Below are 14,667 nucleotides of genomic sequence, written 5' to 3'. Positions count from 1 at the left end.
TAAGTTTGAGGATTGAATGAACCTCTGGAAGAAGTTGCTTAGGGATCAAAGGCTGTGTGTGCATGATTATTTTTGCCTTGCGTTGCTCCTCAGAGACCTCTCTCTCTCACACACACACACACACACACACACACACACACACACGAGCATGCAGTCGACATGTGTCCCCCTGCAGACCAAGCACACGCTATCAACGCGGAATTCTTTCCCTATTAAATTGCGAAGGTTCACTCGAAAGTACTTTATGGACTTCATTAGTTCTGCTGTCTATCGATCTTAACGACTCTGCCAGTACTCCTGATCTCACTCTCCTAGATCTGGGCCTGATGGATCAATCAATTCCTTGCTAACTACTATATACGTAGAATCGCCGGAATTGAAGGGTAATCGAATTATATCACCATGGTGCTGGAACGTAAGTAGCGCCCTCCAGGAACACATTGCATATGGGCACAGTTAATGCTTTGGCCTTCCTAGGGAAGAAAAGTGGGAGGGATGCGGAGTGGCAAACACGGTCCTCTCTGGAAATGACCATCGAAACAAGGCTAACTCAGTGATACAACTGTGTGGAGGACTCAGGGATACCACGCAATATACATGCATGGCAATGCTTGTAATACTTCCAACCCTGCACGTTAGTGGTCGATCGTTGTTCACCCTGACACCAGGGCATCTGATGGCCAATTCAGCTCATACCAGCCAACCCCCGTGTATAGAGCCCAATTCTGCCGTGGTGCCCTGGTCCTATTCGAGGCTCTCGACGGTCTCAATCTTGCGGCACCTCCCGCCTCGACCGGTCGTCGACTACTTGGTAGCGGTCTACTTCAATACGGTTCATTGGTTTGTCGTCGTGGCCCATGAGGGCCATTTCTTACATCACTACCGGCAGATGATGGATCTCTACGCACAAGATGAGTCGTCGGTTCCAGACAGCGAGGAAGACTTTACGTTCGCGCTCTTGATCCTGACCGTGGTCGCCTTGGGCGGGAGATATGCGTCCGCCCATGCGGTCCGTCGCCGTCGCTGTACGCAAGCCTTTTCGCAGAGCCCTACCAGCTCGGACGGGAGGACGTCTGCAGACATCGCGACGGCAACATGCCGGCTTTTTGCCGTGCTTCGCAACAACTCCACCGACAATCTTACATGCGGCACGCTCGCGACAGTGCAGTCAATGCTGTTGCTGGGAAATCTGTACCTGTACCATGGGCATTCAAACCTGGCATGGACACACACACAGCGTCCACGGTCCGAGTGACGCAGGCTCTGGAGCTCCACAAGGAGGATTCCGAGATGCGCTGGACTTCCCCCTACTATCAAAGTATGGATCTTGTAGAAAAGCGTCAGTTGAAGTGGCGCCTTTTCTGGGCGGTTCATACCTCCGACCGGTTTCTGGCCATGTGCTACGGCTTGCCGCCGTTGATCTCCGATGAGGACTGCGTCGTGGAGATTCCACGGGAGGATTGCATATATCCACCGACGGGGTCGCCGTCGTTCTTGATGTTAGACGGCGAAAATGATTCCGCGACCGGTCCCAACTCGACAACCCTCCTGACCTACCAGACCCACAAGTTGAAGTTTTATGTCATCCTGGGCCACATTATCCAGACGCTCTACCGGCAGACGAAGGGGGGGATTGAAGGGCGTTGTCTCACAGGCATCCAAGAAATCGTCCCAGTCAAGAACCGACCAACTGGTCAACCACGTTCGTGACCTAGATCGGACCCTCCGCAGGTGGTACAGTGAGCTTCCCAGAGAGCTGCGCGTTTCTGAAATGGCAGCTCGCCAGGATCAGGGAGAAGAGCGAACGCCAGACGATGACGATGATATTATCGATCCCGTGCATGACGACGCCTGCAATGACTCCAGCAACGTGCACGAACGGCGCAAGAGAATCAAGAATTCGATCTACGGCATGCAGGCTCTCTTATTACAGCTTGCCTACGACCACGCCTTGGTGTTGATTCATCGGCCCATTCTGACGCTGAAAAACAACGAGCGTCAGGCGCCCCCGAAAGACATGCTCTGTTGGTCGATCAGTACGCGCTGGAGAGCAAGTTTGAGAATTTCAAACATCGGGTGGCATCCTGTTTTTGATCGCAATTAGCAGGCACATGCTGTGTCGTTCGTTGGTGTTCACCTCTTCGCTGCCGGGGTTATACTCGGTGCCTTTGCCGGCAGCGATCCGCTGAGCAGGCTGGCGTTCGAAGCAAAGAGAAGACTCAGTCGGGTCATACAAGTGCAACGCCGTTTGAAAGCAAAGGTAATTGTATCGGCGCAAAGTCTCGCTATCCTTGAGAAACTAGCATATGATGTCATGAAGAAGGAAGCCAACAGGATGTTTGGCGAAGGATCTGGCGAGTTAGACAATGGTTATAGTTACCCTGAACCACTAAGCAGGCAACAAGAGGACTATACGCCGACCTTGCAAGAGCCTTTGCCAGCTGCACCCACTTCGAACGGTTCTGGGGCAAAGAATGACATGTTAGACCTCTCATCAATAGACGATATGCAGTCCAACGAAAATCGGCTGCTTTTCGATGGCCTCCTGCCTGACACCCTCCTCGGCCTAGGTAGCTCAATGGCCGAAGTGGACAAGCGTGAGTGTTTCTGGACTGTCCAGCGAGTCTTACTGATACCATTTGGCAGTTTTCTGGGATCTGTATGCACCTCCACCATCGGGCGCTGATATGAACTGGCCTGGTTTATACATGACGGACGAAACTCAAGTACCAGGCCCTTGTCTCCATACAACGTTTAGTCAAATCAACTGAGAGGCCTAGGCCACGATCCGAAAGGAGGCTACAATTGGTCCAGAGCTAAGCTATACCAATATCTGCGCTACCCATTCCACAACCTCCTCCATCATGCGAAATGACAAAACATGCCCACAATCTTCCTGAACGATAAACTTGACGTCGTTCTGGTGCGCGTACTTAGCAACCCAGGGATCTGTGAATTTGCTGGGGACCAGAGTATCAAGAGCCCCATTCAATATTAGAATCTTCTTGCCCACTATCTTTTCGAGTGCCTGGTCACGCTCTCGATATAGACTTTCGATGGACCTCGGCCACTCCTTCGTGTTTTGTGGTATGTCGGATAGGGAGGCGTATCCCAGGCGCTCCACGAGCATATCAGTGAGGTTTGGTGATCCGACGATGATAATAGCACCAGCAATGGAAGGTTCCTCGGCGAGCATGTTCCATGTGATGTGGCCTCCCAGGGAGACCCCGGTCACTATGAACTGGGTCGGATGGAAAATGCCATCGACATAAGACGCCAGGTATTTCATGACTAGTTTGATGTCGTCGGTGGTTCCATCTGGGACACGGTGAGATAACGTTGGCTTACACCTTTCAGGATAAACGTACCAATCGTGGACAACATGTCTTGTCTGTATACCGTCAGCTGTTGATCTGATCCAAGTTGCCACGGTGTCCATACGCATGCTGGATATTGCCCCCTTTCCAGTCCTGACTGTGTTCACGGTCAACCCATGTACCTTAGAGACATAAACCATCCTGCTTACATTGCGACTGAATCAATCTGAGCACATGTTAGCAGTCGTATCAACCAAATTATAGGATGCAAGAAACAGGGGCTAGGCGTAGGAACTGACTGTTCTGTCACCGTGGTTGCGATTATCGAACGTCGCCACAACGAGGCCTCTGTTGGAGTCTCCCCTTTTTCTCATTCCATACAGAAGTTGGTGGGCAACTGGTTCGGCGTCTTTATACGTTCTTGTCCGGCCGTGGATATGGAACAAGACGGTGGTGTCCTCCCGCTGTTGGGCAGATAATTCCTGGACCCCGTAAAGGTGCACATGGAACCCGGCTATGTTGATGGTCAATTTGCTAGATCTTGGTGTACTGTCCGGTAGCACGAAGTGGTTATTCTTGGATGCCATGATGGAGGGTGAGAGGTAGAAGAAAGAGAATTTCTCCGTAGCAAAGAATATCGGGTAAATAAATGGAAAGATGCGGGGTTCTAACTTCTTATATGATTCAGAGCACGGCTGCTGCCCGGCGCTCCGATCCAACACCACCTAACCAATGTAAACTAGGACGCATGGCTTAGCCTCGGTCCTAGAGGATGCTTGTTCGGAGGGCCGGTTCATGTCCCTAATTAATACAACCGTGGAGTGATCAAGCCGGAGCTCCGGTATGGCTGGGCCAACTGGTGGCAACTACTGCATGCCTCCTAGAGACAGGACACCGCGGCGCTCCGTCCCTGGAGGGAGTCTATCTATGCATTTGCATGATCAGCATCTCCCCAGTATATCTATTTAAGCGGGATGATTTCTCTTCAGAAGGTTCTAAACTTGCCAACACCTGTTACGACAATCAAACTACTGCCTCCTGATACTGCCCCTTTTCGTGACCATGCCTTTAGCTCACAACAATCCTGACGACGTCAGCGTGGGCGTCTCTAAACAAGACACCGTCGATCATGCACGTCCAACGAAGGTCATTGTTATCGGCGCAGGCATATCGGGCATTCTGGCCGCTATCCGATTCCCGCAGCGCATTCCAAACCTCGATCTCGTCGTGTACGACAAGAATCCAGAGGTTGGAGGGACTTGGTTTGAAAACCAATATCCGGGAGCTGCATGTGGTAGGAGCCGTCCCAACGAGCAGAACATAGAAGCTGAAACTGACATTCTATAGATATTCCCGCGCATGTGTACCAAGCGACCGTCGAGTCGAACCCCAACTGGTCCGAATTCTACGCTTCAAGCAAAGAAATTCTGCAGTATTGGAAGGATATTGTCGCAAAATATGGGGTCTGGAAATATATGAAACGGAACCACAAAGCCGTTGAAGCTTTCTCTACCCCTCTTCTTCGGAACTGTTTATGTACAGCTGTCACAACGCACAGGCGACACTACACCAATCAAGCGTCGTGTTTATCTGGGGGGTTGAACTGAATGAGATACATATGACCAGAGCCCGCAGCCCAATCTCTCTTAAATTCATCGGTTAATTTTTTCGAAGGAAAAGGTGCAGCATAAGGAGACATATTTACATTGCTAGTCACCCTAGAGTCGATCTGATAGGGCTATACGAGAGGGGCAAGAGAATTGGGCCTAAGCAGGCCTTACCTTGGCCAGACCCTGGTCCAAATGCAACCCCCTGCCTACACAAAATGTTCATAAGTACCAATGACCTTGCTAGGTATGGTCATGATCTTAGCTGAGGATGGCGGGGCAGGTATTGAGCTGTCAGTTCGTGCTCGATTCGTGCTAGGCCAACTTTCGTCAGTGGGAACCACGGAGTGATAATATCTATGTACCCCCGAGACCTTCATAAAGCAATATCACTTCAGTATCTCATTTGACAGTTTATAATCTCTATGGGGAGTGTCCCAGTTATCCCAGCCATTTCCCGTGCGGAAAACATCGCTCTGCTATCCCTCCTTCACTCAGCTTCCCGTACAAGCCCCCTCCATGTCATTCCTACAGCGCCGTCATCAAATATTCCAGAGCACTCTGATTCAGCAAGGAATTACGAATTGTCAGTCGATAAAGAGCGGAGCTTAGTCGGAACTCTGGCATTTTTGGCGCAAACGGAAGAGGATCCTAACCATATCCCGGCCATCTGCGTCGAACAGGACACCGACAGATTGAATGTACTGATCGCGATAAACAAAGCCAAATGGTCTGATGGCGATTCCATCCTCCATGTGCTAGAGGAGAGATTGAATATGATCTTCGCCATAATGCAAACTGTATTAGAACGTGAGTGGCACAGTTTTTATTACTATTCTACAAAGCTGACAACAAATTAGAAGACCCATCAGTTGTGGAGAAAGCCTTGTTCACGAATATAGTCGACATGTGCTCGTCGCGCATTCTCTACAGGTTGGGTTTAAGAGCGAGTAGAAAGCAGACCAACAAATCAAAGAAACCAATAAAGGAGATCTTGCAGAATGTGATAAGGTGTGCCAAACAAGTCGCGGAGAAACCAGGCGCGAGTGAATCTCTTCAGGCTGCTACACTACTGTTCAGATATAAAGCCAGGGAAGTTGCGAGTCTAATAGATTCGTGGCAGGGTCATCAGACTGTCGCTCGTCTGGGTGATGTGGTCAAGGGGATAAACCAGTTACACCAAGTGAACCAGCTCAGTGACCTGGTTAACGAGATACCGGCACCTGAACTACAAAACGAGGCGAAGAAAAGCTTCCTGAACACTATCGGAAAAGTATCCCGGTACGCCGAGGCTCCTAGGATACTTCGACGGATAGCAAAAAGGTTCCGCGTAGCTCGATATATGACAGCAGTTCCCGTCAACCTTCCCAAGGAAGCGTTTTGTATCCCAACAAAAGGCACATACGCTCCTGACATAGAATCTTCCGTTGCTCGAATTGATCATCAATATTCTGACCGGAAGAGGTTGAACCGGGTTTACCATCTTCTGGGCTACACCGAGGCGCAATCTGCATCCCTGTTCTCAGGACAGGTACTCAGGACATTACGAGAAGCCAAGATCCATGCGGAAATCCAGCTAGTCATTTACTGTGAACTGCAAAGACCGACACTTTTCCCCCGTGTCGTCTGCTCAAGCAAAGACGCCTGCTTCTTGTGCAGCACGTTTATTTCCCTGCACAAGCAAATACATACGCCGAGATGCCATGGGAGATTGTACCCCGGTTGGCGACTGCCGTCCGTACCTCAGGTAAAAGAATTAGAGGAGCGGTTCAACAAGACACTCGAGAATTCTATCAAGGAAAGCCTATCTATGCTCTTCTCCAGACAACGAAAGACGACATACCCGCCCCCCAACGAAAGCACCCTCCTCACCATTCCCATCTCAGAGACAACCAAATCTGACTTGACGCAACTTGACTTATGGCAGCTGTCGTGCGAAAGAAGCATTCAGCTACGATCCCAGATGACGGATCAGCCGCGCAAAGCGCCGGAGTCTGGGAACCCAAGCTATGCAAGCATTCCTAGTGGCGCAGCATGCGAAGGCAGCACAACAGATCTAGAATTCCCGCCTATGGTCGAAGGGCAGGATCCAGACAGCAAGATTATCAGCAAGCAAGAGCTGTCACAGGGCATCGTGTTGCATAACAGTATCGATCCTGGCGGGAGCTCGGCATGCTATATCGCTGGCCCGATAAAACTTACGATAGAATATGCGACGGGGCTAGAAGGTATCAAATACAGTGTTGAATGGCTCACTGCGGAAGAGATGAAAGATCTTCAGGGTAGACCTCGTCCACCTTTATCCGTGGAAGTGGGATCCCTGGCAAGTGAAATGTCGATACAGAATCACAACAGCGTCTGCATATTGATGAAGGGAACGGCGTTGAGGCTTGATTGGGAGTCAAAAAGTACATGATTCTTTGATCTTTACTTGGGGGCAGTCGCCTTGATTGAAGGGGTTGGTACTCGGAACTGTCGCTCGCTGTTGTTTATCATCGGCAGACTCTTATATCTGAATCGACTTGATGGAACCATCGAGCCCGAGATATAACTGTTCCCACGCGAGTTGGGACTGTTGCGCAGATGTCATTGACTCGGGCTAGCTGGCCATCTAGAATTGCCGTCTCATAACAGTTCACTTTTTTCCATATTTGAGTGTGGGGGGGAGGGGGGACACTGCGCTGGGGGTTTTTGAGAGGGAAGAAGTGCAGCCAAGACAAGTCAGTCTGGCCCCTAACATAAAGCTGGTGATTTGTTGCCTTTGTGATTGTCGTACAGCAAGTGAAAAGCCAGCTAGAGACTTAGGATATAAAGAGGATCCGCAGATAGAAGGCAGGTAAAGCCTTTGTCAAGGAAACATATACACACCTCCTCATTCAGATAAAGTACGATCTACCTCCATGGGCGCTTATCCGCAACGAGTTCGTTACTGAGCTGTTTGTTCATGGCCAAATGTCGTGAAAGTGCACGCCGGACCGCCAACTGGGGTCTCCGTCGCCTGCCAGACCCCAGATGGTCGTCTGCCTACATTGTTGCGGCCCTTCTGGTCTGCAAACCATCCTACGATTAGCATTCCTCTTGTCAGAAACTGCAACACAAGAGGATTCTCCCAGAACGGAGACTGGCATATAAGACCGACTATCATATTAAACGTCTTCTGGGACCATACACCTTATATGACAGTGTTTCTGAGTACACGGTATTCCCGAGGCTTCAGGCGTAGTTTTCATTCCTAAGGATTCTCCTGGAACTAAAATTAACATGCTAGAGTATCATATTCAAATTCTTTCTTCGAGAAGAAATAATGCCTTAGTCTCCTAATCTCTTTTACTTTTTTTTTTTCTCTTTGCCTCTCAGGAATGAGAGTCTAGTAAAATAAATGAAATCTGTTCAACCCTGTCCAACCATCTACGTAGCTAGACAGTATGTAGTATACACCTATACCCGTTGGCCAGTGCGTTCTGTTCCCTAGCGGTTTCCTTGCCGGAAGCCGCTTTCCTCTTTTGGAGCCATGCAATACCAGAGCTTCAGACTTTGGGCAACTCCTCCAATAACGGCCCAGCCTACCAAGTACCAACGACATTCATCACCTCGCCCGCCACGACGCCCGGCTACCTGACAGGGTTTTATTTTGGGGATCTCTGTTTTCTGCTGTCGGGGCCGGCGGCAGCGTCGACGCGAATCAAGCCCGGCTCCGGTCAACGTCACCTCCCCAGCGGTAAAAAACGTGACGATGCTGGTAGCTCACCCAGCCAGGGAAGGCGCCAGTCGCCCAACCGACCAAATCACAAGGTTGGCATCCTGTCTACAAGCAACCTAGTACGCTCAACGCTGAACCAAATGACTTCTATTTGCCTTCCTATCTCCAGGTGTCCGCGACCGCCGCACCTGTGTCAAACCTGTTGGACTGGTCTGTTTGGTGAAGCGGGCTTCCGAGAGCTCTTACTACCTGGCGGTAGCAGGCGCTATATGTACAGGACGTCCTGGTCGGGACTGGCGACGTCCAAGACATGTAACTGGTGCTGCCAGCTGCTACTGATCAACCGAGAAATTACAGACAGGGACGACGAGCTCATGGTTACTGTTGAGATGCGGGAAGAAGAATCGCGAGATATCACTCCGCCTGGAGTACAGAGACTGTGGGTCTTTTTGAACAACGAGGACTCTGCGCATCATGCTGCTGGTTACATACCCACGTCCGCAGGTACGAGCCACTACCCCCTTTAGGCGACTCTCATAGCAGCTCTACTAACCGTGGTCTGGTCTGGTACTACCAGACGACCCACTCGCGAAGCACATTGTCTCCCGCGGCCTGCTCACCCAAGTAGACACCCCTGACGTCTTCCAATCAGCCCTCCAGCATATTGAGCAGTGCATCTCCGGGCATGAGCACTGCAAGGCAGCGGCACACACCAACCCCCTTCCTACCCGTGTGGTAGATTGCACCAATCCCTTGAAGCCAAAGCTCTGGGCTACGGATGGCAGAGAAGGCAAGTACATCGCTTTGAGCTATGTGTGGGGGGAGCCGCAGGCTCGTAGCACGACCCGGGATAGGCTGGAGATGTACCAGGGAGGAATTGAGCTATCAGCCCTCCTGCAGATGATTCAGGACGCAATACGCGTCACGCACAGCCTGGGTTACCGGTTTCTCTAGGTCGACAGCCTCTGCATCCTACAGGACTCGGACGAAGACAAAAGGAACGAGGTTGGCAACATGCGCAGTATCTATTCCGACGCTTATCTCGTCATCATCGCAGCCAGCGCGAAAAAGGTAGGCGACGGATTCCTCCAGACCCGGACGTCCCATGTTTCAGAGGCAAATGACACGCCGTTGGCTTTTCAACTGCCAGGGGGTCGGATTGGATCCCTCCACTTATTAACCAACGAAAAATTCTCAGGCTATCACCCTGGCATGGAGCCAGTAAACATGAGAGGATGGTGCTTCCAGGAGCACATGCTCGCGACACAGGCTCTGGTTTTCGCCTCTCATACACTGCTGTACCACTGCCGGACAAACGGCGTACGTAACATCGGCAACTCTTATAACTATTCACCTGATGAGACCGCCGGCCGAGTCCCTGGGAGAATATTCTCCATGGCCGAATCCATGAGGAGCCAAGGCTCCTCGATACAGCCACCAGCACGCACTTCGCTAGCGGCTGAGGAATGGAAGTCGGCGCGCGAGGCGTGGTTCGCCGCGTTAAGGAATTACACGCCGCGCTCAGTCAGTCATCCGGCGGACAAGCTCATTGCTTTTGCGGCCATTGCCGAAACCTTCCATGCTCTTTGTTTCGAGACGAGGTACCTTGCTGGCCTCTGGGAGGACACGCTCTTGGAGGACCTGCTGTGGAAAAAGCCGAAGCCGCCACTCCCGCGCCCCGAGGCATACAGGGCACCCTCGTGGTCTTGGGCGTCTGTCGATGGCGAAACCACTTCCGCACTCACCACGTTATATTATAGTGGCTGCCCTGCCTGACACGACCACCTGTCGCGGGCTTTTGGCGAACCTCTTGAAAACAGCATATTTCCTTAGTAGGGGTCTATAGGAGGTTGGGGTACTTATAGTAAAATTATAATCTTTGAAGGCGAGAAAGCCAAGTAGCATCTTAACATTTTGACATTTTACATATGTGAATTTGCGACTTCTGATATTGCCTTTCGATTTTATGGTCTTCGGCCTTTCCATTTTTATGCGCTCCTCTCTATAAAGGTGGCACCCACTCCCACAGGTAATGCATGTCGACTTGTTGCGGATTTCTCATGCTTCATCTGCATCAACCTTCTTAAATATCCAAAATGTCTTATAACGAGCAGACTGTGGCAGCGATCGCTGCGCTTGTAGCCCCTGAGAACTCTCCGAGCACTATCCAAGTCAAGACCTGGCACAAACACCAAAGATTATCCAAGCGATATGGCTCCACTATCATCTACAATAGACACTGAGAGCGCATCAGTGAATTCTCCAGTCGCTTTGAATACAGAGAGCTCGATGGCTTGGTATAAACCGGCTGCTTCTACTTAATATCCAGCTAATACCTTTAAAGCGCCAGGAATAAAAGAAGATAGTATTATATCTTCTTATCTTACCTATTATTTATCTCTATTAATCTGTTTTGCAGTGATATCGGTAACTTATTAAAGTTATTATAACATCTCTATTCTATCTAGTAGTAGGAAGGGTTCTGGGGAATAGAGTATAATACTTTATATATATAATTCTATTAGTAAAGGTCACAAAGCATATAACTAAACTAAGAGAGTGTAAATATATTAGGTATATTAAATTAGAAGTCGGCTTTTTACTCCAGTACATTTTATTTGATAAGCTTTTAAAATACTATTTATATAATATCTATTTAGTAGATATAATTATAAAGGCACTATATTCTAAAGACTAGAAAATAGTATTACTTAAGATCTAAAATATATAATATGGAAGTCAAGAAAGTAGCTTAATTTTAATCAGTAATAGTTAATAACAGTGGAGAAGCTCTTGTATAGAGTAATATTACTAGATAAGTAATATTTTAACTCTATAATATATATTTAATATAGTTACCTTGTTAAAGTTCTTAGATGAATATAATTTAGTTATTCGGGTATTATTCTGAAAGATCTTACAGAACTACTGAACCACATTACTACGTAGTATTTGGAAATAGTCAGAATCTATAGAACGCTGGATGAGAGTGTGAAGTCACTGCTTACCGGGTCAAAGCCGCCTGTTGTAGATAGTACTTGTATTTGCCGCGAAATCGAGGTTTACCTCTAAGACTTGTGTGGCTTAAACGCACCGGAAGCACGAAGGAGGTTGGATGTCTACCACCAGAATAAAAGCCTGTAGTAGGGGAAGCGGAAAAGATTGTAACGCTAGTAGCAATTGTATGGTTTCATCTCAGGATGAGGCGATTTATATAGGTCTATAAGCAGTTGCGTACAAGACATTAGTGTTAAGGTTGGTGCTGCGATTTTCAATTCAACAGCAATTTTCGATGGTGTCTTCCAGGACAACAAACTACTCCCCGTTGACTGCGCCATTTAAGACAGCACAATGGGCTTGGGTAGGAATGAAACAGACTTCTGAAACACGAGCTGGCGTTGTCCTCGGATCAGCCAGTTGAATAAGAGCAACCACCTTCATCATTACCAAGTATAGTTTAGGACTTCACAAAAGCGCTTTCTTCATATGTTTATAAGTATCTTTTGTATGATGGTAGGCATATAAAAGACTCAGTCCTTCTGATATTCCGCTCCTTTCTTCCCAATTCCAAGGTATTATTTGGAGCAATCTGAAAGCCAGCCCTGCACGCGTGAGATACCGTACCCTAACTGAATGCACCCGCTAATCGTTCCTAGAATAATGGACCAGATATCCTGGGCTTGTCTCCGCTGCAAGACATCAGATTATCGCGATTGGAAGCCTACCTATATTAATATAGAGGCATTCCTTTCGTACTTTATCTACCCTAAGCGCAGAATCTTTATTCATACTGTCTGTGCTAGATACTGTAACGAAAATAGGGTCGTAATGGCAGCAGAGTAAATGAGCTTGATCCCTGAGTTCGCCAGCCAGCTCGACGGGTGGAAGTCTTAATTGCGGCGGAAAAGATATTTGTAGGCCCTACCATTAGGCATGACCAGGCCAAACTTATCATCATCAAACATCACCAATCCGATTCCCCCCGCGAAGTTGGCACTACGAACTCTCAAGTCTGGAACCATTACCATGTCGTGATATATCGTAATGTCCGTGGACCGTACGAGGTACGGCAAACCTGAGTGCAGTGCTAGGATAAAAGGATAGATAGGGGGATGGATTGTGTCCACCATTTTCTGCATCATTCTGTTCTAACCCTTTGACAGCTTTCACAGCTGGCGGTAAATACTCAGTTATACCCCCACATTGACCTGACCATGCTTTCGGGAACACAGCTTGACGGTGTTGCCTTGGTGGTGGGAGTGAGTATTTTCCCTCTTTCCATTTCATTCAATGGCTGTGGAACTAACGACAGAAATCGCAGTCCGGGCGTGGGATTGGACAACAAGCGGCCTTCTTGATCGCCGAAGCCGGCGCCAGGGTGATTGTCTTTGCCGACCTGAACGAGGAGAATGCCAGAGCCTCTGCCGAAGAGAGCAAACAGTATGCCAGCAACAAAAGCTATGAGGCCACCTATTTCCACGTGAATGTGACGGATGAGAAAGGTGTTCAAGCCATGGTGGACTTTGTTATTGAGAGATTCGGTTCTCTGGATTACGCCGTCAACGCAGCCGGGGTACGCAAGGCCAGCTGAGCTGAACCGCACAAGGCTTCAATATTGATTGATTGCTTTCTTTAGTTCGATAACGGTGTTCACACCCGGGTGGCGGAAATAGACATCGAGAACTACGGCCGGATCATGAACATCAATGCCAAGGGAACAATGCTGTATGTACGTGCCGAAGCTGCCGCCATGCGCAAACAGACCTCCAAAACCTTCACCAGTCGTAACGGCACGCGTCACATTGGCCGTGGCGCTATCGTAATTATCGCGTCCGCAAACTCCTTCGCCGGGCTACCTGGGAAAGGCTGTTACACTATCTCTAAGCACGCCGTGATGGCAATCTGCAAGATGGCGGGCCTTGATCACGCTGCCGAGGGCGTTCGCTGCAATGCGGTCTGTCCCACATGGGTGCGAACCCATTGCTCGATATCGAAACCAAGCAGAATCCTAAGGTGTCGGGCATGATCGATGCCATGTGCCCGATCAAGCGAGCGGCGGAGTATGAGGAAGTTGGGGATACCGTTGCCTACCTGCTGAGTCCGCCGGCCAGCTACATCATTGGAACTAGTCTGATTGTCGATGCTGGTATCACCACGACTGTGCGTTTGTTTTAAGCTCTGGTCAATATGGTTCTGAGTGATTTTGTGGGAGTAACGCCGGAGTCCTCATTAATTCTTTCTTCTCCCATTGTTTAAGTTTGATGGAACCTATTGTGAATAGCACGGGTACAGATTTAACAGAGGGGACTCGGTACCGTAAACCTCCTCTATAGCTTGCCGCATAGTGGACCTTTGGATAAGATTCTGATAACTAACTAATTTGCTGGGTATATACTCGGCAAGCCTGGAGGTTTTAGAGAGCTACTATGTACCACCTTGGATATCCAAGTTGTGGTAATGATCCCTGGTGGGCTGGATCTAGGGATCGAGACGCATGAAAACTAAGCCAGCAGAGCCAAGTGCACAAAGGTATACAAGCGACAGGACCGATGTCGTTGAGAGGTGAAGGAGTTGGAGTTGGAAAGAGTAAAAAAGGGCATATCATTTCAATGATGTGAAGTTAGGGCTGACTCACGCCAAGCATCACTGCCTTGTCCACCCAACGCTGGGGTCAGATCACCTGCTTTAACATGGATTTATTACACAGTAGTAAGAGAGAAATAAAAACAAAAACATACAACAGCCAAAAGTATGGCCGACCTCACCTAGTGCCTATCGTTTGGTGCTAGGCTACTCGCCGCTTTATCTAGGCGTCCTTCAGGCGGCTTCAGGTGGCCGCTTACCCACCTGAATATTCTTCGCCAGAAGACCGCCTAGGGTGTAGGGCAGGCTGGCAAAAGGCGCATTTGCACATTTTGACTTAGGGAAAGATTTTACGAGCGGCTGGCATGGAGAGCGACGATGGATAAATATAAGTATGCGCTGGGAGTGTCTACCATTCAACTTGCTCTCTTATCTTGGGCCACCGATCAATAACTACCCT

General features: G+C 49.1%; 6 protein-coding genes across 6 annotated transcripts; 5 read left to right on the top strand and 1 right to left on the bottom strand.

Annotated features, from left to right (window-relative positions):
* Positions 1-601: 601 nt before the first annotated feature.
* On the top strand, positions 602-2,686 carry F9C07_2201220 (uncharacterized protein; the record flags this gene model as incomplete). Its single annotated transcript, XM_071509505.1, has 4 exons — positions 602-1,219; positions 1,261-1,693; positions 1,716-2,076; positions 2,179-2,686. 4 exons carry the CDS (start codon positions 602-604, stop codon positions 2,684-2,686), a joined length of 1,920 nt encoding a protein of 639 aa, XP_071367137.1.
* Positions 2,687-2,821: 135 nt separating this feature from the next.
* Positions 2,822-3,904, bottom strand: F9C07_2201219 (Alpha/Beta hydrolase protein; the record flags this gene model as incomplete). Its single annotated transcript, XM_071509504.1, has 3 exons — positions 2,822-3,291; positions 3,369-3,474; positions 3,617-3,904. 3 exons carry the CDS (start codon positions 3,902-3,904, stop codon positions 2,822-2,824), a joined length of 864 nt encoding a protein of 287 aa, XP_071367136.1.
* Positions 3,905-4,379: 475 nt separating this feature from the next.
* F9C07_13372 (putative dimethylaniline monooxygenase) lies at positions 4,380-4,924 on the top strand (the record flags this gene model as incomplete). Its single annotated transcript, XM_071507989.1, has 2 exons — positions 4,380-4,611; positions 4,665-4,924. The coding sequence occupies 2 exons, from the start codon at positions 4,380-4,382 to the stop codon at positions 4,922-4,924; spliced, it is 492 nt and encodes a 163-aa protein (XP_071367135.1).
* Positions 4,925-5,349: 425 nt separating this feature from the next.
* F9C07_2063796 (uncharacterized protein) lies at positions 5,350-7,340 on the top strand (the record flags this gene model as incomplete). The annotated part of the gene is made up of 3 exons (XM_071508691.1): positions 5,350-5,734; positions 5,785-6,998; positions 7,044-7,340. The coding sequence occupies 3 exons, from the start codon at positions 5,350-5,352 to the stop codon at positions 7,338-7,340; spliced, it is 1,896 nt and encodes a 631-aa protein (XP_071367134.1).
* Positions 7,341-8,998: 1,658 nt separating this feature from the next.
* On the top strand, positions 8,999-9,578 carry F9C07_13374 (uncharacterized protein; the record flags this gene model as incomplete). Its single annotated transcript, XM_071507990.1, has 2 exons — positions 8,999-9,128; positions 9,202-9,578. 2 exons carry the CDS (start codon positions 8,999-9,001, stop codon positions 9,576-9,578), a joined length of 507 nt encoding a protein of 168 aa, XP_071367133.1.
* A 3,133-nt stretch (positions 9,579-12,711) lies between these two features.
* Positions 12,712-14,275, top strand: F9C07_2220242 (oxidoreductase). The gene is made up of 4 exons (XM_071509718.1): positions 12,712-12,883; positions 12,946-13,197; positions 13,261-13,593; positions 13,629-14,275. Exons 1-4 carry the CDS (start codon positions 12,839-12,841, stop codon positions 13,797-13,799), a joined length of 801 nt encoding a protein of 266 aa, XP_071367132.1. The 5' UTR covers positions 12,712-12,838; the 3' UTR covers positions 13,800-14,275.
* Positions 14,276-14,667: the final 392 nt, after the last annotated feature.

Source organism: Aspergillus flavus, chromosome 7 (genome assembly GCF_009017415.1).
Source record: "Aspergillus flavus chromosome 7, complete sequence".
Lineage (NCBI taxonomy): Eukaryota > Fungi > Ascomycota > Eurotiomycetes > Eurotiales > Aspergillaceae > Aspergillus > Aspergillus flavus.
The sequence above is the reverse complement of the archived record's forward strand: the minus strand, read 5'-3'. Positions and strand labels throughout refer to the sequence as shown.

What these genes read in the sequence shown, in the direction of transcription:
- F9C07_2220242 (XM_071509718.1), top strand. Translation starts at nt 12,839, where the DNA reads ATGCTTTCGGGAACACAGCTTGACGGTGTTGCCTTGGTGGTGGGA. An exon ending in GTGTTGCCTTGGTGGTGGGA is followed by an intron (nt 12,884 to 12,945) that starts GTGAGTATTTTC and finishes CAGAAATCGCAG; the next exon opens with TCCGGGCGTGGGATTGGACA. An exon ending in ACGCCGTCAACGCAGCCGGG is followed by an intron (nt 13,198 to 13,260) that starts GTACGCAAGGCC and finishes TGCTTTCTTTAG; the next exon opens with TTCGATAACGGTGTTCACAC.